The 21271-nt window shown below is 40.2% G+C and overlaps 5 protein-coding genes and 1 non-coding gene across 8 annotated transcripts; 4 read left to right on the plus strand and 2 right to left on the minus strand.

Annotated features, from left to right (window-relative positions):
• Positions 1 to 1080: 1080 nt before the first annotated feature.
• On the plus strand, positions 1081 to 2631 carry LOC106348185 (probable xyloglucan endotransglucosylase/hydrolase protein 6). The gene is made up of 4 exons (XM_013787867.3): positions 1081 to 1366; positions 1477 to 1577; positions 1663 to 1859; positions 2066 to 2631. Exons 1-4 carry the CDS (start codon positions 1192 to 1194, stop codon positions 2448 to 2450), a joined length of 858 nt encoding a protein of 285 aa, XP_013643321.1. The 5' UTR covers positions 1081 to 1191; the 3' UTR covers positions 2451 to 2631.
• Positions 2632 to 3646: 1015 nt separating this feature from the next.
• LOC106351948 (E3 ubiquitin-protein ligase FANCL) lies at positions 3647 to 5676 on the minus strand. Of its 2 annotated transcripts, none has more exons than XM_013791656.3 (10): positions 5448 to 5676; positions 5289 to 5359; positions 5111 to 5189; positions 4952 to 5026; positions 4757 to 4871; positions 4609 to 4666; positions 4449 to 4523; positions 4195 to 4331; positions 4000 to 4123; positions 3647 to 3920 (listed from the first exon to the last, which is right to left on the minus strand). In XM_013791656.3, exons 1-10 carry the CDS (start codon positions 5514 to 5516, stop codon positions 3836 to 3838), a joined length of 888 nt encoding a protein of 295 aa, XP_013647110.2. In that variant the 5' UTR covers positions 5517 to 5676; the 3' UTR covers positions 3647 to 3835. The 2 variants fall into 2 exon arrangements, with proteins under 2 accessions (XP_013647110.2, XP_048590947.1); XM_048734990.1 differs by having other exon boundaries at positions 5289 to 5372; positions 5448 to 5525.
• Positions 5677 to 5684: 8 nt separating this feature from the next.
• Positions 5685 to 9963, plus strand: LOC106348184 (2-oxoglutarate dehydrogenase, mitochondrial). 2 transcript variants are annotated; one of them, XM_013787866.3, is made up of 9 exons: positions 5685 to 5806; positions 6108 to 7669; positions 7763 to 7989; positions 8076 to 8408; positions 8486 to 8732; positions 8807 to 8935; positions 9013 to 9228; positions 9308 to 9431; positions 9509 to 9963. In XM_013787866.3, the coding sequence occupies exons 2-9, from the start codon at positions 6143 to 6145 to the stop codon at positions 9748 to 9750; spliced, it is 3045 nt and encodes a 1014-aa protein (XP_013643320.1). In that variant the 5' UTR covers positions 5685 to 5806; positions 6108 to 6142; the 3' UTR covers positions 9751 to 9963. The 2 variants fall into 2 exon arrangements, with proteins under 2 accessions (XP_013643320.1, XP_048590944.1); XM_048734987.1 differs by lacking the exon at positions 5685 to 5806 and adding an exon at positions 5952 to 5976.
• A 466-nt stretch (positions 9964 to 10429) lies between these two features.
• LOC106348183 (lysosomal Pro-X carboxypeptidase) lies at positions 10430 to 13043 on the plus strand. Its single transcript, XM_013787865.3, has 10 exons — positions 10430 to 10859; positions 10940 to 11126; positions 11213 to 11346; positions 11426 to 11538; positions 11627 to 11750; positions 11936 to 12085; positions 12168 to 12323; positions 12414 to 12493; positions 12587 to 12636; positions 12717 to 13043. Exons 1-10 carry the CDS (start codon positions 10488 to 10490, stop codon positions 12869 to 12871), a joined length of 1521 nt encoding a protein of 506 aa, XP_013643319.2. The 5' UTR covers positions 10430 to 10487; the 3' UTR covers positions 12872 to 13043.
• A 34-nt stretch (positions 13044 to 13077) lies between these two features.
• Positions 13078 to 14821, plus strand: LOC106350476 (protein CROWDED NUCLEI 4-like). Its single transcript, XM_048781629.1, has 4 exons — positions 13078 to 13120; positions 13409 to 13479; positions 13565 to 13648; positions 13771 to 14821. Exons 1-4 carry the CDS (start codon positions 13078 to 13080, stop codon positions 14425 to 14427), a joined length of 855 nt encoding a protein of 284 aa, XP_048637586.1. The 3' UTR covers positions 14428 to 14821.
• A 1694-nt stretch (positions 14822 to 16515) lies between these two features.
• LOC125576039 lies at positions 16516 to 16622 on the minus strand. Its single transcript, XR_007314573.1, has one exon. It is a non-coding gene; the product is annotated as a small nucleolar RNA R71 (small nucleolar RNA).
• Positions 16623 to 21271: the final 4649 nt, after the last annotated feature.

The following is a 21271-nucleotide window of genomic DNA, read 5'->3' on the forward strand; positions in this document are numbered from 1 at the left end:
AGAAAAAGCAAATTTACATGGATATCTTTATAGTCAAATTTGCACACAAAAATATTAATTTTTAAAAACATTGAAATAAAAGTTTAAATTTAGTGGACAGCAAACGTAAATTGGATATAGTTTAGACATGGCCATTATTATATGGGCCTATTAAATTAAATTAATGGTCTGAGTTGAAAGTAGACCAAAATGCCATGTGATTTGGTATAAAACGTTTGTTTTAGATCTACGCTCGACCTTTTTGTATTTGTGAGGTAATTCAAAGCCAAAATTTATCCATGTTCAAAAAGATACTAAATATAGAATAGTTTATTGGAACTTTATAAATTGCAAGGAGACGTTAAAAAGGGAAAAGTTTAACCGAATTACACTCCGTTGATGTTATAGTGATGAAGAAGATTTGCTTTGTGGCAACTCTCCAGATTACTATCAGCTTCATCCGAGACATGCATAAATTTTCTTATCCTTTATTTATTTATCTAATTGGATAGAAACAAGTATTTGGTAGGTTAGAGGAGGCCCATGGGGAGACATGAATGGATATAAACCCTCATATTATAAATTCTCTACGTCAAAATAATTAGAACCATATGTTCTCTATGTTACGTACCACAACCATCATTTGATTGAGACATTACACCCTTTCATGGTTATAAGCCACACGTTCATGTACATTTTCTGCCTCAACATTTTTTCGCATTGTTTCTTCTATAGACAAAAAATTGAAACATAATGTATTATGACTGCACATTTCACATTAATCTAATGGATGGCTTTGAGATCATTTAAGAAAATGATCATATGAAAACGATGATGATTAAAAACATTTTTTCTTATAACATTGGTATATTTTAGGCATGTCGATGGGATGCATATAGTCTAGCATAAGTTATTCAGTGATTAATATCCTTAGAATTTTAGTAGCATTTTGCTAACAAAAAAACTAGCAAGAGATTAATAAATGAGTAGGGCAAGAGACTGCTTGCAATTAGCTGTGTGGAAAGCTAAACGATGTCCCCTTGTGTTCAATGCTACCACCATCCACGTCATCGCCCTGAATCCTCGATTCCCATTGGCAACAAAAATTTGCGTATATAAATTACATGCACACTTATGATTCTCTTCTCAATTTAAAAACAAACTCACAAGTAGTCACTCAAAACATCTTTTTCATTGTTATAAAGGCCGACCATGATGGCCGAAACTCCTTTTCTTTGCATTGTCACCCTTTGTACGCTAATGTTCATCCAGATTTCAGCACGGCCTACGACATTCGCTGAGGATTTCAAAGCCGCATGGTCAGAATCTCACATCCGTCAAGTCGACGGTGGAAAAGCTATCCAACTTGTCCTTGATCAGAGCACAGGTAAACCAAGCTATAGTCTATAGACCACCTAAAACATTTTAAATATTATTATATTAGTGAGCTTTTATGTAAGATACTCTCATATGCTTAATTAAACTCGTTTCTATAAGGATGTGGATTCTCTTCCAAAAGAAAGTATCTATTCGGAAAAGTGAGCATGAAGATCAAACTCATTCCCGGCGACTCTGCCGGTACGGTCACCGCCTTCTACGTAAGTTTTGTAACTTCTTCACACATTCACCACAGACACTCGCATATGCATCCAAAACACAGTCTAATCGTTCATATGTCTATAGATGAACTCGGATACCGACACCGTGAGGGATGAACTAGATTTTGAGTTCTTGGGAAACCGAAGTGGCCAACCTTACTCGGTGCAAACAAACATATTTGCTCATGGTAAAGGAGATAGAGAACAAAGGGTTAATCTTTGGTTCGATCCATCTTTGGATTTCCACACTTACAGCATCCTTTGGTCACACAAACACATTGTGTAAGCTTCTCTCTCTCTCATTTTCACCATTAACAAAATGAAAAAGATAGTACATTAACGTAGAATATTTTCTAACTTCTCATTTTTTATTTCATTGCTAAAGTTTTATATACATTTGACGTGTATGATTTATCGTTTTCTTTTTCACCATTTACTGTCTCAAAAACCCATAACCTAACGTGATTAATTATATTTTGGTTGATTAGTTTTTACGTGGACGATGTACCAATAAGAGAATACAAAAACAACCAAGCCAAGAACATAGCCTACCCAACATCACAACCCATGGGAGTTTACTCAACACTATGGGAAGCCGATGATTGGGCGACACGTGGAGGATTAGAGAAAATTGATTGGAGCAAAGCTCCTTTTTATGCTTATTACAAAGATTTCGACATCGAAGGCTGTCCTGTTCCTGGACCCACCAATTGTCCATCGAACCCTCACAATTGGTGGGAAGGCTACGCTTATCAGTCACTTAACGCCGTGGAAGCTCGACGTTACCGTTGGGTTAGAGTAAACCATATGGTATATGATTATTGTACCGACAAGTCAAGGTATCCTGTCCCACCAGTCGAGTGTCATGCTTGAAATAATACCATGTACAAGACGTACGTACAATGATCATGTTTCTTCTTGTACGTATATATAATTGCGAGAAAATTTGGATTGTAATGTCTTTTTATGCAATTGTGCACATACGCAAGTACGTGGTGTGCATAAATATAATGGTTAATGTATGTGGTTATTTGAAATATAAAATGTTATATTATGCAATGTTTTGAAAACAACTTTACGTACGTATATTTTAGTGTTTTGCCCTTGGAGTCGCAAAGAGCATCTCTAATCCAATTTCGAATCCTCAAATTTTGAAATTTTGTGTCATTCCAACCCAAACTCAAATCTTCAAATTTTGAGGTTATGAATAATGAAACTTCAATCACAACCTCAAAACTATTTAATATTTTTTTTTGGTCTTTATAGTTATTTTTTTCATAAATATTAGTAACTTTTGTTAATATCAAGGATTATAATGCAAATAAATAAACTTTTAAAGATTCTTTTAAGAATTCATGGTTGTAGTAACCAACTCTTAAATCCTCATTTTGAAATTTTACTCCTCTTAAAATAAGGTCTCGGGTCGGAGATGCCCTACAGTTTACCATATGTTTTTGATAAACCACTAAAAAATCACGAACACAAGAACATGAATAAATAAACCATGTTTAAATGTCACAATGATTTGTTGCACAAGACAATATATATAATTGGTTTGGCCATATGGTCCCAGTTCCAACAAAGGCGTCAGATTTGCATTAAACCTTAAGAAGAAAATGTCTAATCAAGTTCAGAACTTGTTGAAATAATGTGTAGCTCATAGAGAAATGCCAAGAAAACCATTCAAAATTAATGGGAATTTGATTCCATATCTAATATTTCAACTTTCTGACCGAACTAGTTCTCACTTGTTTTCTAACAAGCAGTACTATGAAGTTCAATCACATACCATATCTACTAATTTGATTTTTTTTTTTTCGGTGTAATTTGTATGTGGTCAAAGATAAACTTACGTTATACAAACCACTATTAATCTTTTATTTATGGGTTTTGACTGGTTTGGAAAGGATTAGCGGTTTCTTCTGAGTTCTCAAGGCACCGACAGTACAACAACAGCTGGAGAAGGCTTGTGGCCATGGAGAAAAAGGCAAGTAAAATAGTTATTGCTTGAAGAAACTCACACACTGATGGTGATTGATAGATCAGCACTGGAATTGAGTGGTCAGAAGGAAAAAAAATGAGGGTACATTCACATTTCTTATTGGAAAAGCTACATGAGTTCTATCTTAAAACAGTACATAATGAGAACAGTGAAAAAGGGAGTTTTGTCCTCACTGCTCATCACTCATTGTACCAACTCTCACTTTATAGCATGTTTCATTAGAGCATTCAGAATTGGGACTATGAGGATGATTTATCTAATCTATTTTGTTCATGTTGTTGATTTTGACTGCGACCGGGTCTGAACAGTAAGGGCAGTTCCCAAATAGAACATCAAATGACCTACAAGAAATCGAAATCATATACGAGCTTCAGAGTATAAGACTTGTGTCTGTGTGTGTGTGAGAGGGTTTATACTTACTGTCTTGTTGTTGTGATAGACCTTAACCAGTCGGTGAGGCAAATGCTATGGAAAGACTTGTTGCAACTGATGTTCTCGCATGTGTAGTCTGTTCGCGTCCCACTTCTAGCTCCGAGCTCCTCATCTTTTGTTTAAAGTAAATGAGAAGTCAGTGAACTGTCAGCAAATGATTACTATAAAGGTTCAAGGAATCACCGGTTGGTAGAAACTGGGCATAGCAAATCCCGCATTCAACTTGCTGAGGATCATCTTCCACCTGGAGACCTAGAGGCTTTGGAAGCTCAGTAGCTAGAATACATTCGAGGTTCTCAGGGAATGATTTTTCCTTTGACCTGTGTGATGTCAATTAGCTGTGACTCATGCTTTCAATAATCCATAAAGTTCAGTTTTACCATGCTATAAGCGATCGAGAGAAAAGACGGGGGGAGAGAATAGACAAAAAGGTTTACCATTTTTTGCTATTTCTTCTCCATAGCATATGCAAGTTGTTCACAGCTATAGGCTCAGTACCAACAAAACGGCACCTGTCTAAGTAAGTAACACACACTATTGAATAATGTTCAAAGAAAAGAGGTTAATGTGACTGTGTGTTGGCTTAGAGTCACATACTCTGGTAGAGATTTAGGGTCGTTGAAGTTGATATGAGCAATGATATTGCAATCCTTCCCTGAAAACATCGAATCAATTACATAAAATAAAAGTATTTTTTTTTTTTGCTATAACAGAGAAGTAAAGAGTAAAGGTATTATTATTAAACCAGCACGAATCCGACGGATAGGAGAAGCACGAGATGGCTGCTTAGCATCAACAACACAAAGAGACTTGTCGATAACGTCCATGACAGACCAAAATTCTTGAAGGCTGTCTAGATGCTATTAGCAATAACAAAAAATGGAAAAACTAAGATCATGTGTGTTTGCTGATTAGTGATAACTAAGAGAGAATATTGTACCTTTTGGAACTGGTGCATCACATCCTTCAGCCTTGAGGTCGTTGACCATTCTAAAGTAAACATGTATGGCACATCCTAAAGAGAGAGAGACACACACACACTAAGGATAGAGAGAGTGGAAACGTTCACACAAAAGGGAAACAAAAAAAAAAAACAAACCGAGGAAAGAGAAGGTGGGGATTTAGGATAGTCTCTATGGAGTTGAAGTTCTAAGACGTGTGCTCTTCCCTTCTTATCTCTGTACATTTTCACAATTCAACAAAGCTAACATTGGAGAACCACTATAGTAGCCAGCCAATACAATGCAATTAGACTCATCACATCACCAACAACTTACAGAATGTGAAAGCTGAAAAGCGTTAAATCTCCACCTAACCTCCTTAGTGATTCCCATCCCACTTCCTCTATCTACAAACCGATACTACAATCGTTCATCATCACCCCAGAAATTGAGTTTGCGAGCAATCAAAAGGCCCATTGATGAACAATGACTCACCTCCGAGTACACTTTCCGGTAGAAGGACGAAGATTTCGCTAGTTCCTCGCATCTCGCGCGTTCACTCATCTCCAAGCTCCGTAACTTCTGCAATTGTTTAGAAAAGCTTCGGTGTTCTTAGTGTAACGAATTCGAATGTAACGACCTTGGGCCGAAAAGCCCACTATATGATATAATCTTTCTAAAGGCCCAGTTTATCTCTCTCTCGACTCTTCGAGTATTATTGTATCAATCGTGCTGATGATATACTTATCCTTGTAACCAAACGGGGATAATTTAAAGCGGTGCAGTTTCTTTACTTTTCTCTTTCTTTCTCTGTCACTTCAGTGAAGAAGGCTCCTCCATCTTTGATCCAGGAGGTTCGTTTTCCTTCTCTCCTTCCCCTTAATTTTGCCTTAATTTCGTAATTTTTATGTTTATACTCTCTCACAAACTGAAATTTGTTAAGCCGATCTGTAATTTTCGGGGTTTCTAATTTTATTTCATGATCTGAATGGGTCAGATCGCTGATAAAATATCGAAATAATAGGTTGTTTTCGCTTCAGATTTCTAAACTTTGTGTGTGTGCTTTGCATGAGATATTATATAATAGGTTACTCTTATCTACTTTGTTTCTTTTTTTGAGTATTTTAATTGAATTATTTAATGGATCATTTTCAGGGTTTGTTGTTAAACGTAGATCATCGATTAAAGCTATGGTTTGGTTTAGAAGTGGCTCTTCTCTGGCAAAGCTTGCCATACGAAGAACACTCTCTCAGTCTAGGGTTCTACCTTCTTCTCACACGAGATGTTTCCACTCTACATCACTCAAATCAAACGCCGCGCCCGTCCCCCGCCCCGTCCCTCTCTCCAAGCTCACCGACAGCTTCCTAGACGGAACCAGCAGCGTGTACCTCGAGGAGCTTCAAAGAGCTTGGGAAGCCGATCCCAACAGCGTCGACGAGTCCTGGGACAACTTCTTCCGAAACTTCGTGGGCCAAGCCGCCACTTCCCCTGGGATCTCGGGGCAGACCATTCAAGAAAGCATGCGTCTGCTGCTCCTCGTCAGAGCTTACCAGGTCAACGGCCACATGAAGGCCAAGCTTGACCCTCTGGGTCTAGAGGAGAGAGAGATCCCCGAGGATCTAACGCCCGGTCTCTACGGATTCTCCGAGGCTGATCTTGACAGAGAGTTCTTCCTCGGTGTGTGGAGGATGTCTGGGTTTCTCTCCGAGAACCGTCCCGTTCAGACGCTGAGGGCTATACTCTCGAGGCTCGAGCAGGCGTACTGTGGGACTATCGGGTATGAGTACATGCACATTGCGGATAGGGATAAATGCAACTGGCTGAGAGACAAGATCGAGACGCCGACGCCTCGGCAGTATAATAGCGAGCGCCGCGTGGTGATTTACGATAGGCTGACGTGGAGCACGCAGTTTGAGAACTTCTTGGCGACTAAGTGGACCACGGCCAAGAGGTTTGGACTCGAAGGGGCTGAGTCTTTGATCCCTGGGATGAAGGAGATGTTCGACAGGGCTGCGGATCTTGGAGTTGAGAACATTGTTATCGGTATGCCTCATAGAGGTCGGCTTAACGTTTTGGGTAACGTTGTTAGGAAGCCTCTGCGTCAGATCTTCAGCGAGTTCAGCGGTGGGACTAGGCCGGTGGATGAAGTTGGGCTCTACACCGGAACGGGGGATGTGAAGTACCACTTGGGTACGTCTTATGATCGCCCGACTAGAGGAGGGAAGCATCTTCACTTGTCTCTGTTGGCGAACCCCAGTCACTTGGAAGCGGTGGATCCTGTCGTGATGGGTAAAACCAGAGCGAAGCAGTATTACACCAAAGACGAGAGCAGGACAAAGAACATGGGTATTTTGATCCATGGGGATGGTAGCTTTGCCGGGCAAGGTGTGGTGTATGAGACTCTGCATCTTAGCGCGCTTCCTAACTACTGCACCGGTGGGACAGTGCACATTGTGGTGAATAACCAAGTGGCTTTCACAACCGATCCAAGGGCGGGAAGGTCTTCACAGTATTGCACTGATGTCGCCAAGGCTTTAGATGCTCCGATTTTTCACGTCAATGCGGATGATATTGAAGCGGTGGTGCATGTTTGTGAGCTTGCTGCGGAGTGGCGCCAGACGTTCCATTCTGATGTTGTTGTTGATTTGGTGTGCTACCGTCGCTTTGGGCATAACGAGATAGATGAACCGTCGTTCACACAACCAAAGATGTACAAGGTCTGGCTGTTTTATTGTCCATTTCTTGATTTTTTATATATTTTGTTTCATTCTAATTTCTTTTTTAACGGATGTTTTAATTGTTGTTGATAGGTGATACGCAGTCATCCCTCGTCGCTTCAAATCTACCAAGAGAAGCTTGTGGAATCTGGACAGGTAACGAAAGAAGATATTGATAAGATTCAAAAGAAAGTAAGCTCTATCCTCAATGAAGAATTTGAGGCAAGTAAAGAGTATATTCCACAAAAACGTGACTGGCTGGCAAGTCATTGGACTGGGTTCAAGTCACCGGAGCAGATTTCTAGGATCCGTAACACTGGGTACAAACTTTTTCATTTTATTTGCTTTTGGCCTTTTCATATGTAATGTTTTGCTGTGAAACTAACTATTCCTTGTTATGTTGCAGTGTAAAGCCAGAGATTTTGAAGAACGTGGGGAAAGCAATCTCAACCTTTCCAGAGAACTTCAAGCCACACAGAGGAGTGAAAAGAGTTTATGAGCAACGTGCTCAGATGATTGAGTCAGGAGAAGGCATTGACTGGGGACTTGGAGAAGCGCTTGCTTTCGCTACACTAGTTGTGGAAGGCAACCATGTCCGGCTAAGTGGTCAAGATGTTGAAAGAGGGACTTTCAGTCATAGGCACTCCGTGCTTCATGATCAAGAAACCGGCAAGGAGTATTGTCCCTTAGACCACCTGACCATGAACCAGGACCCTGAAATGTTCACTGTCAGCAACAGGTAACGTTTTCTGAATCTCATGAGATAATTACCAGCTTCCAATTGTTTTTACATGATCCTTTTTTTTTGTCATGCAGCTCTCTTTCAGAGTTTGGTGTTCTGGGATTCGAACTTGGTTACTCGATGGAGAACCCGAATTCTCTGGTAATTTGGGAGGCTCAGTTTGGAGACTTTGCCAATGGCGCACAAGTGATGTTTGATCAGTTCATAAGCAGTGGAGAAGCCAAATGGCTCCGTCAAACCGGGCTAGTAGTTCTACTTCCTCATGGATATGATGGTCAGGGTCCTGAACATTCCAGTGGAAGATTAGAACGTTTCCTTCAGGTACTATAACCAACGAATTTATCACCAGATACTTAAACATTATGCTTCTCTTCACTAACCAGTCCTTACTGCAGATGAGTGATGACAATCCTTTTGTCATCCCTGAGATGGATCCAACTCTTAGAAAGCAGATTCAAGAGTGTAATTGGCAAATTGTTAATGTTACTACACCTGCCAACTACTTCCATGTCCTGCGTCGCCAGGTCAAAGATTGTTTTATGAAAGATTGCTACTCTCTACTTGTTTGTTTTTTCACACGCTTGATGTCATCCATTTGCAGATACACAGGGATTTCCGCAAGCCTCTTATAGTGATGGCTCCCAAAAACTTGCTTCGGCACAAGAAGTGTGTATCTAACCTCTCGGAGTTCGATGATGTTAAAGGACATCCTGGGTTTGACAAGCAAGGAACCAGGTTTAAACGGTTGATTAAAGATCAAAGTGGTCACTCTGATCTTGAAGAAGGTATCCGACGTCTAGTCCTCTGCTCAGGGAAGGTAAAAACAGTTTCCTTTTTTACTTGTGCTTTTGAAGAACTCTCAGATTCTGTGACTTAGTTGAGATTTGTTGATCCAGGTTTACTATGAGCTGGACGAAGAGCGACAAAAGTCTGGAACAAACGACATAGCCATTTGCAGAATGGAGCAGCTTTGTCCATTCCCTTACGATCTCATTCAGAGAGAATTAAAGCGATATCCAAGTAAGTCACTTAAAACATAGTAAAAAGAGAAAAGAAACGGGGACCGTGTTTGATTCTTGTGTGGCTTTTTAAAACAGATGCAGAGATTGTGTGGTGTCAAGAAGAGCCGATGAACATGGGAGCATATCAGTATATAGCACCAAGGCTGTGCACGGCCATGAAAGCACTGAACAGAGGAAGCTTCAACGACATCAAATACGTTGGGCGTCTTCCTTCAGCTGCTACAGCCACTGGTTTTTACCAGCTTCATGTCAAGGAGCAAACTGATCTTGTTCACAAAGCTCTTCAACCTGATCCCATCACCCCTATCCTCCCCTGAATGATCCATCAAGGAAATATATAACAGCTTCAGCTCTTGAAGCTCATGAGAGTCTGTATAAAGACGACACAAAAACAAAGATTCATGAGAATCTTTGGTTATCATCAAATAATTTCACTGCGGAAACCATATGTTTGCTAGAGAGTTTCATTCCAGTTTGAATGATTTCGGTTTACTTCGGTTATCAATAAAAGTAAAGTAATCAAACATGAATGATTAGTCTGTTTTAGTGTTCAACAAATAGCTAGCGGTAACTATTCGGAGCTTGGGATTTAAGCGTTAACTAATTATTTATCTTGCTTAAACGTGTTTTATATAAATATAAATATTTTAATTTTTGGATTTAATTATAAATTATTTTAATAAATTGAAAATTATATATACAAAACAGAAAAATTATAGATTTGTATTAATATTATTATTTGTTGACAAAAAAGTATTAATATTATTATTTAATTTAACATATTTTAAACTGATTTATAAGGTTTGAAACTGAATTATTTGAATAGGTTTAAATCATATAAATTGGATTTTAAGAAAATTGTGTGTTTGGTGTAAACCAAATTTTAGAACGATGGTTCGATTAAAATGTTGGGTTGATTCGATTTTTGAAATATTGGTTCGATTTCTGATTAATGATATCGGTTTGATGAAAAGTTTCGGCGCAGTCCGGTTTAAGCTCACCAGTGTAGGAGTGACGGGTGGTTGCAATCTTGTTAGAGGAAAAACCTCGAAAAATGGGGAGCGAACTCCGATTGGTGCTGATCATCTCTTTCGTTTCCGTCCTCGTTTTCTCGACTTCATCGTCTCCGTTGCCTCGTTTTCCTCGCCAGAACCGAGCCAGAATCCAGCTCTTCGGGGAAGATCGAAACGATTACCAATACGAAACTAAGTACTTCTCCCAGCAGCTTGACCACTTCAGCTTCGCCGATCTTCCGAAATTCTCGCAGCGTTACTTGATCAACTCCGCTCACTGGACCGGTGCTTCTGAGCTCGGACCTATCTTCCTCTACTGCGGCAACGAAGGCGATATCGAATGGTTCGCTACAAACTCTGGATTCATTTGGGAGATCGCTCCCAAGTTTGGCGCATTGCTTGTTTTCCCTGAGGTTCGTTGATGTTGTTTTTGATTAGAGCCTTAGAAAAATAAAGAAACTCGTTACTGATCTTTAGTAAATGTTGTGTGTAGCATAGGTATTATGGAGAGTCTATGCCTTATGGAAGCAGGGAAGAAGCTTACAAGAACGCTACCACCTTATCCTATCTCACAACTGAGCAAGCTCTTGCGGATTTTGCTGTGTTTGTTACTGATTTGAAACGGAACTTGTCTGCTGAAGCATCCCCTGTTGTGTTGTTTGGAGGATCATATGGTGGAAGTAAGTCATATGAGTATTCTTTGTGTTGGTGGAATTGAGACTTTTTGAGTGATTTTTTTTTTTTTGCTAATGATGGAAAACATCAGTGTTGGCAGCATGGATGAGGCTTAAGTATCCTCACATTGCTATTGGAGCATTAGCTTCTTCAGCTCCGATTCTTCAGTTTGAAGATATTGTACCTCCTCAGACGTTTTATGACATTGTATCTAATGATTTCAAGGTATACTTGTTTTTTTTTTGTTTTGTTTGTCTGGTTGATCTTCTCTAGTTCTTATTCTGGCTGTTTTTTTGGCTTGTAGCGTGAAAGTAGTAGCTGCTTCAACACCATAAAGAACTCGTGGGATGCAATTATAGCTGAGGGTCAGAAAGCGAATGGTCTTCAGCAGTTGTCGAAAACTTTTCATTTTTGTCGGTAAGCAAGAAAAACTGGAGTTAACTTAAATGGTCTGTCGTTCTCTGTTTGTATTTGAGCTAAATTGAGTGGCGTCTTTGTTTTTCAGGGCGTTGAACAGTACAAATGACCTTTCAGACTGGCTGGATTCTGCTTATAGTTATTTGGCAATGGTGGACTATCCGTATCCTGCTGACTTTATGATGCCTTTGCCTGGACATCCCATTAAAGAGGTACATTTTTGGTAGATTATCCTAGTCACATATTCTCCAAACCATATAATAGTTTAGACATTCGCTACCTCATCTGTATTTTTTTCATCTTTACATGAACGACCCTACGAGGCTATGCTTTAATGGCTCGCTTGTTAGTTCGTCCTTTGAAGTCCCGAGTTTAATAAGACTTTATCTTTATGTAGGTCTGCAGAAAGATTGATGGAGCTAGTAGTGATGCTAGCATCCTAGAACGCATATATGCAGGAGTAAGTGTGTACTACAACTATACTGGGAAGGTTGGCTGCTTCGAGTTGGATGATGACCCTCATGGTTTGGATGGGTGGAACTGGCAGGTCTGAAGAATAGCTGCTATGTTTATTTTCTTTTTCCAGAAACTTTAATGGTTAATCTCCTTGTGCCTTTGGTTTACAATAGGCGTGCACGGAGATGGTAATGCCCATGTCTAGCAGCCAAAAAAACAGCATGTTTACAGCTTACGATTTCAATTACTCTTCATACAAAGAGGATTGCTGGAACACATTCAGAGTCAATCCAAGGCCTAGATGGGTCACAACAGAGCTCGGTGGTCATGTATGACCCTTTTTTTTTTTGATAACTCAAGATTCTTTGGATGGCCATGATCTGAATTTTTACTCTCTGTCACTTTCTCCAATGTAAAAGGACATAGAGACCACTTTGAAGTCTTTTGGAAGCAACATCATTTTCTCAAATGGTCTGTTAGATCCTTGGAGTGGTGGCAGGTAAGAACATTACTCTCTTTACTCAGATCCCGAGAGCTATTTTTTCAATACGATTCTCGTAATGGCAATGAGTGCTTGACTCGTAAAATGCAGTGTTCTGAAGAACTTATCCAGTACCATTGTTGCTCTTGTCACAAAAGAAGGTATAACTAATAGCCTCATAATCATCATCATCATCCGTTCACGTGGAGACTATTGATAATGGTTTTGTTTTCTTTCTTAGGTGGACATCATTTGGATCTACGACCTTCAACTCCAGAAGACCCAAAATGGCTAGTGGAGCAGCGAGAAGCCGAGATAGGATTGATCCAAGGGTGGATCAGAACTTATCGACTAGAAAAAGAAGCTCAATTTCCTTTGCTAAAACGTTCTTGGTAAGATGACAATGTAAAATAATCTGATCAGTTCATGCATAACTCAGAATCTGCAAACTCTGTAACACATCGTGTTTGAATAAATCTATTCAAGCTCTTGGCGTGTTTGAATAAATCTTTGTAAACTCTCGGTGTTCACTACTAGTGTGTTTGATAAATAAATTTGATTTGGGTTATTGAAAAAGTAATAAATACACGCTAACTCAAGAAATGTATGGGCTGCTGGCTCTACACACCAAAACACATCTGTCAAGTTTGTAAAGATCAACTTAAAGAATCATAAATCTCAAACACGTGATACTTGTCAAGACAGAGAGAATGATACATTTAATGATTAGAGAAAAGAGTCGAAAATCTTAATTACCATATTTAATCACCCCTTTTAAACTCCATATTGAAATTTCTTGGTTTTAAGTTTTAACCGCTTGAAACGAATATGTGAAGGCCTTGAAATGCTACCGCTGATACTTTTGACTAGTCACTAAAAAATAAGCGAGCCAGAGAGACGCCACTATTCTATTCTTTGCTGTGTGTGTGTGAGAGAGAAAGAAAAGTGAAGAGGCTACAGTCGTGGTTCTGATCTCTAATATCGGAGACATTTGGGGGTCAATTGTTAACGGCTATGGCGACTTGTTACGTTTTTATTGTGCTTAACGCGTTGGCCAAAAAACTTATATGAGGTATGTGTTATTTTCAGGCTGTCTTTGAAAGGGAATCTTCACTACTTGAGAAAGAGCAAGAGCTGCTTGTTGTTGAAGAAAAAATAGCCAGCAAGGAATCTGTGAGTTTTCTTGTTAGATTCAGCGTACTTTATGTTTATCGTTCATAATTTTAGTTTTGTGCTTATTTGTTTGCGAGAGTTAAAGTGCTTTTAAACAATCAATACATGAACTGATTCAGAAGGTCTTAGCCAATCGAGAAGTTATCCTGAGGAAAAGAAAATCTGATGTGGAAGGTGAGTTGGAAAGTAAGTGCAAATTGGCGGAAAATGAAATCGAAAGCAAGAGACGGGTTTGGGAGCTAAGAGAGGTTGATATCAAGCAGAGGGAGGATCTAGTTGGTGAAAAAGAACATGACTTGGAAGTTCAATCAAGGAAATTGGCAGAGAAAGAAAAGAATTTAACAGAGAGGTCTTATAGGCTTGACGAGAAAGAGAAGCATTTGAATGCTACAGAGGAAGATATCAACCGTAAGACAAATCTGCTGGAGAATGAGAAGGAACGATTAAGAAAGTTAGACTTAGATCTGCAGCAGACTTTGGTTTCATTAGAAGACAAGAGAAAACGTGTTGACTCTGCAACGGAAAAACTTGAAGCCCTAAAGAATGAGACAAGCGAATTATTCATTCTGGAGATGAAACTCAAGGAGGAGCTAGATGATATGAGGGGTCAAAAGCTTGAACTCCTGGCTGAAGCAGATAGAATAAAGGTGGAGAAAGCTAAATTTGAAGCCGAGTGGAAACACATTGACGTGAAAAGGGAAGAGTTAAGAAAAGAAGTGGAGTATATTACTCGTCAAAGAGAGGCTTTCTCGACGTATCTCAAGGAGGAGCAAGACTGATATCTTGCATATTTACATTGTTTTATCCATTCATCCATGAGCATTTTCATCATATAGATTAGGATTTAGACATGTTTAGGTTGCATTTTGCATACATGAGTCTCTATTAGGTACTGGAGTACCACATAAGGTTATTTGGAGCTCAAAAGAGGTGAAAAGGTGACCATTGGACGAACCGAGCATGGGAGCGACCTCCCGGAGCGACATCACGAAGTCGCTGTGTCCCACTTCTCAGAGCGACCTTCCTAAAGCGACGCCATGAAGTCGCTCGCGTTCTCATTACTCCGAACAGTCTTAGATGACCCTGGAGCGACCTCTCAGAGCGACCTACCAAGGTCGCTCCCGATCCAGAGCGACCCGTTGGAGCGACACACCAAAGTCGCTCGCGACCTCTCGCCCGGAGACACCAAAAATCGGCCCTGGAGCGACTTCCCGGAGCGACACCTGCAAGTCGCTCCGCGTTATTTTGCTGCCGAAAATCACGATTTCTTAAGGACCTTTTTGCAATTTATTTTGGACGTTTTGCACTTGGAAAAACCTATGTTTTAAACATCTTTTGTAGCCACCAGGCAGATTATCTTTTATCTATTGAGAAATACACAAAAACTCTCTTGAGAAGTTCATCTCTTGGATTTTGATTGTTATGTTCTTGTGTTGATTTCTTATCTATTTCTCTACATGATTAATCTGAAATCCAATATGGGTTTAAGAGGAATCATGGAGATTAGTGAGTAATCACCTTTTGAATTCATGGGTTAGGGAGATTAAGGGTGATTAGGTTAGAGCTAGGATGTTTTAGTGTAGATCATTCATATTTCCTTGCTAGTAGAGTAATCATAATGCATCTTCTGAGTTGGCCACTCAGTTGTTGATCCTTAGGCATTTCTCACCCGAAAGGTGTTCGATGAAATGCCCGAGACAACTCTCCTAGGCTTTTAGTATACTTTGCCAAAGACATTTGTTGTTAAAGATGCTAAGATAGCTAATAGACTTGTTAGTAATGATTGCTTTCATATTATTCAACCAAAGACATTTGATGTTTGAGATATGTTAGCAAATGAGCATTCATCTAGACATAGAGCTTGCTTAGAATTGTGTCTAGGCTTAAGGTTGATAGTTTGATTGATCATTTGCCATCCTTAGTTCGATACTTGATCACCCAAGGTCTAATCCCTATGCCCATGAGTTCTCTTTTCCCTTAGTCAAGAAAGTATCATTCTGTTATTGCTTTCTAGTATTAGTAGTAGTTTAAAACCCATCTAAATCATTGGTTGCACTTAGATTAAGTGAGTACTTGCATTCTCGGTGCTTTGATATCCCTCAGAACTGGTTCGACAATCATTTATACTACAACATTTGTCTTAGGAGCCTTGAAAACTCCTAACATCAAATTGGCGCCGTTGCCAAATTCTGAGTAGATTTAAACATTGAGATTTAGTCACTTGCTTGAGACTAAGTCATTTTTATTTTCTTTTGTTACTGATTCTCTTTCTTCACATCCCTTTAATCTACAGGTGTATGAACTTGAGGAGCAGGGGTCCATCAAACCTAGTTCCAAGAGCTGCAGACATCAGAGCTTTAGAGAGAGAGTGTGCTAGAAAGAGAAGAGAAGAAGAGCAACAAGCTCACTTGCAGAGATTGGATACTGATATGGGAGACATACCTCAGGATGATGCTGCCGCCAATGGAGCTAACAACGTTCCACCAAACCAACAGCGAGCAGCTCGACCCATTGGCACTTATGACCGCCCCAACATTCATGGTCATAGATTGGGAATCCGAGCACCAGCTGTAGCAGCCAACAACTTTGAGATCAAATCAGGACTCCTCAATGTGATCGAGAACAACAAGTATCATGGCTTGGCTCTAGAGGATCCATTTGATCACTTGGACAGGTTCGACAGCTACTGTGGGTTGTCAAAAACCAATGGTGTGTCCGAAGATGCCTTAAAGCTCAAGCTATTCCCTTTCTCTTTGGGGGATAAGGCACGTCAGTGGGAGAAGTCTCTACCCAGTGACTCCATCACCACTTGGGATGACTGCAAGAAAGCATTCTTGGAGAAGTTCTTCTCTACTTCAAGAACTGCTAAGCTGAGAAACGAGATTTCCAGCTTTCAACAGAAGAACTTGGAAGGCTTCAGTGAAGCCTGGGAGAGATTCAAGGGCTACCAAGCTCAATGCCCACACCATGGCTTCTCTAAGGAGAGCTTGCTGAGCACATTCTACCGTGGTGCTCTTCCTAAGTACAGAGCCAGACTGGATACAGCTAGCAATGGGTTCTTCTTGGGGAGAACTGAGGAGGATGCAGAAGAGCTGGTTGACAACATGGTAAAGAGTGATGCAGTCTACAGTGGAGACCACGACAGAGGCAGTAGAACAGATGATAAGCAGACGAGGAAAGAGATCAAAGCTTTGGAAGACAAGATCGACCTACTCATTGCTGAAAAAGCAACCCAAGAGCAGCTGAAGTTTGTTGGTAACTCCAAGCAGGAAGATCCACTTGCTGTCAATGAGGTTGAGGGTTTGGAAGGTCAAGAGGAGTTGTGTTTCATCAACAACAATGGTAGCTGGTACAAAAAAGAGCCCAACTTTCAGTACAACAACTACCAACAGAAATCCTATCCAACAACCAACAGAGTGGTTATCCGCCTAGAAACAACCAGCAAGGCAGCTATCAGCCTCAGCAAAACCCCTCGTCTGGTTCCTCTGCTCCTCAAGAGAGCAGCACTGATACCTTACTGAAACAAATCTTGGAGTCTCAGACTAGAAGTGAGAAGCATGTTGGTTATGAGTTGAAGAACCTTCATACCAAGATTGATGGGAGCTACAATGAGCTCAACAACAAATTCTCACACCTTGCTTCTACAGTCAGGAATTTAGAGAATCAGTTTACTTCCATGAACACTCACCAGAATCGCCAGCAAGGATCTCCACCTGGAAAGTCTGACCAAAACCCCAAGGAGGCCAAGGCTATCACCCTTAGGAGTGGTAAGCAGTTACCTCCTAGAACCCTCACCAAGGATGCTGAGAAACTAGGTGAGGGGGTTGCCATCAACATAGATGATGAAGTGGTGATTGTTGATGAGAAGATCAATGACGAGATCTTGGACAAGATAGTGGAAGCCAGAGGTAAAGGAAAGGTTGGAGAAGAGAAGAAGACAGTAAAAGATGGTGAAGTTGGTACTCCAACAAGTGAGAGTTCTTTTGTTCCTCCTCCCTATGAACCCAAACTTCCATTCCCTGGTAGATTCAAGAAGCAGCTGCTAGAGAAGTACAAGGCTCTGTTTGAGAAGCAAATGAGTGAAGCTCAGGTTGCAATGCCCATCATCGATGCTTTATGTTGATTCCTCAATACAGCAAGTTCTTGAAAGATGTTGTAGCTGCAAAGAAGAAGGAGATGGAAGACATGATGATCCTTACCCATGAGTGCAGTGCCATCATCCAGAGGCTTGATGTTCCAGAGAAGTTAGAGGATCCAGGAAGCTTCACACTACCTTGTGCTCTTGGACCTATGGTATTTGAGAAATGTCTCTGCGATTTGGGAGCTAGTGTCAGCTTGATGCCTTTGTCTGTTGCAAAGAAGCTTGGATTCACTCAGTACAAGAAGTGTAGACTCTCTCTGGTGTTAGCTGATCGTTCAGTGAAGTACCCTGTGGGCATCTTAGAGGACCTCCCTGTGAAGATTGGAAGGTATGAGATACCTACAGATTTTGTGGTGCTTGAGATGGGTTGCTCAAGACCCATTGATTCTAGGAAGGCCATTCTTAGCTACAGCAGGAGCTATTGTTAATGTGAAGGAAGACACGATTGATCTCCATTTGGGTAAAGAGAACATCCTCCACTTTGACATCAAAGGGAAAATGAGGAAACCAACTGTGTTCGGGCAAGCCTTCTACATTGAAGAGATGGCCACTCCTGCTGATGAGCACCTTGAAGAGTTACCACCTGAAGACGATGAGGAGGGAGCATCTCCCTCTACTCATTCCCCATAGAAGGTAACCCACCACACTCCCCTGTATATACCATTTTATTTTTGCATATTAGTCTTCTTTTCGGTATCTCTCTCTCTACTTGACAACACAGAGACTGTGTAACTCAAGTTTGGGGGAGGTACCAAGTATTTGATCATGTTTGCTTTGATGTTGTTTCATTGAGTCATGCATGGCATACCTATTTGCATAGATAAAAAAAAAAATCAATCATTTAGTTTGCATCATTTGCATTTTTAGGAGAGTCTAGAGCATATAGGTTGCATTCACTTGCATTGGGAGCAATGATTTTGAATGCCTTGTAAAGAACACTACGTTGCACTTGAGTAGCTTTTGCACCTCTCAAAAAGACTTGTATGTTTCGAGCCTTGAAAACTCTTCCTGAAACTTGTTGATTGCTGAAACTCAGTCTTTGAAGCCAACTACAACCTTATTTGAACTGAACGAACTTAATGCTTCTTGCTCATGGTCCCTTGTGTACTGAGTCATGGCTATACACACTTGAGTTGTCACATCTTTTATACCAATCTTTTTTTTTGACAAACTCTAGTGGTAGACCACTCCCAAAACCTTTTCCTCCTTTTAAGCTTTCATTGTTTGATGAGTGAGGCCTTTTTCGGAAAGTCTTACATGTGCATAATGTTGAGAGTATCGGGAACGACAATGCTTGATCTTCATTCTTGCTAGATTGGGCACTCTATTGTCTAGCTATAGGTGGGGGGTGAGTGTTGTGATTATGATTTGGGAGAAATGAAAAAGGAATAGAATAGACTCTTTGTGCTTAAGTGAATTGTTTTATTGGGATCAGTAGAGAAGCCTCTAGCTCAAGTTTTGAAAAGTCTTGGCCCCCAGCCTAAAAAAAAAAAAAAAAAAAAAAAAAAGGAAAAAGGAAAAAGAAAAAAAAAAAAAAAAAAAAAAAAAAGAAAAAAAAAAAGAAAAGAAAAAAGGGGGCTAGCAAAGTTGTTAAGAGCTAAGAAATGTTTTGAGGTTGTGAAAAATCCCTTGTAGATTTCAAAGAGAAAGAGTTGATGTTCTTAGGACCTTTTGGTGAGAGATGTGAGTTGGGTTTGACATTGGGAAATGATTGTGTGATTTGTATGTTTGGGAAAAGGGTAGAACAATGGAGATTGAGCATTGTATGCATGAGTTGGTCCCTTTCTTAGATATATTATGTGCAATGTCAAGGCTACTTGTTTTGAGAGTAAACCACCTTAAAGATCATATGTTTTGAACCTCTTGAATCACTTGAATAAAAGCCTTCCCTTACCCAACCAAATGACTTGGACCAACTGACCATTTGCAAGAATTCACCTGATGTTTTGTGCTTAATGAATGTGAGAGTTGGTTGATTTGAATGTGTGGATGCTTGATGATGAGTGTAAGAACAAAAAGAGTTAAGATAGGCCTAGAGAAGCTAGAGTGTAATAAGAGAGTGTGCTAGTTGTGTTTCTTTTGGCTATGTGCTCCCTCCTTCAACCTCTCTCCCTATGAGTTCTAGAAAGTTCACTTGTGGACAAGTAAAAGAACAAGTTTGGGGGAGTTGATATCTTGCATATTTACATTGTTTTATCCATTCATCCATGAGCATTTTCATCATATAGATTAGGATTTAGACATGTTTAGGTTGCATTTTGCATACATGAGTCTCTATTAGGTACTGGAGTACCACATGAGGTTATTTGGAGCTCAAAAGAGGTGAAAAGGTGACCATTGGACGAACCGAGCATGGGAGCGACCTCCCGGAGCGACATCACGAAGTCGCTGTGTCCCACTTCTCAGAGCGACCTTCCTAAAGCGACGCCATGAAGTCGCTCGCGTTCTTATTACTCCGAACAGTCTTAGATGACCCTGGAGCGACCTCTCAGAGCGACCTACCAAGGTCGCTCCCGATCCAGAGCGACCCGTTGGAGCGACACACCAAAGTCGCTCGCGACCTCTCGCCCGGAGACACCAAAAATCGGCCCTGGAGCGACTTCCCGGAGCGACACCTGCAAGTCGCTCCGCGTTATTTTTCTGCCGAAAATCACGATTTCTTAAGGACCTTTTTGCAATTTATTTTGGACGTTTTGCACTTGGAAAAACCTATGTTTTAAACATCTTTTGTAGCCACCAGGCAGATTATCTTTTATCTATTGAGAAATACACAAAAACTCTCTTGAGAAGTTCATCTCTTGGATTTTGATTGTTATGTTCTTGTGTTGATTTCTTATCTATTTCTCTACATGATTAATCTGAAATCCAATATGGGTTTAAGAGGAATCATGGAGATTAATGAGTAATCACCTTTTGAATTCATGGGTTAGGGAGATTAAGGGTGATTAGGTTAGAGCTAGGATGTTTTAGTGTAGATCATTCATATTTCCTTGCTAGTAGAGTAATCATAATGCATCTTCTGAGTTGGCCACTCAGTTGTTGATCCTTAGGCATTTCTCACCCGAAAGGTGTTCGATGAAATGCCCGAGACAACTCTCCTAGGCTTTTAGTATACTTTGCCAAAGACATTTGTTGTTAAAGATGCTAAGATAGCTAATAGACTTGTTAGTAATGATTGCTTTCATATTATTCAACCAAAGACATTTGATGTTTGAGATATGTTAGCAAATGAGCATTCATCTAGACATAGAGCTTGCTTAGAATTGTGTCTAGGTTTAAGGTTGATAGTTTGATTGATCATTTGCCATCCTTAGTTCGATACTTGATCACCCAAGGTCTAATCCCTATGCCCATGAGTTCTCTTTTCCCTTAGTCAAGAAAGTATCATTCTGTTATTGCTTTCTAGTATTAGTAGTAGTTTAAAACCCATCTAAATCATTGGTTGCACTTAGATTAAGTGAGTACTTGCATTCTCGGTGCTT

The sequence above is a fragment of the Brassica napus genome, chromosome A6 (genome assembly GCF_020379485.1).
Source record: "Brassica napus cultivar Da-Ae chromosome A6, Da-Ae, whole genome shotgun sequence".
NCBI classification, from domain to species: domain Eukaryota; kingdom Viridiplantae; phylum Streptophyta; class Magnoliopsida; order Brassicales; family Brassicaceae; genus Brassica; species Brassica napus.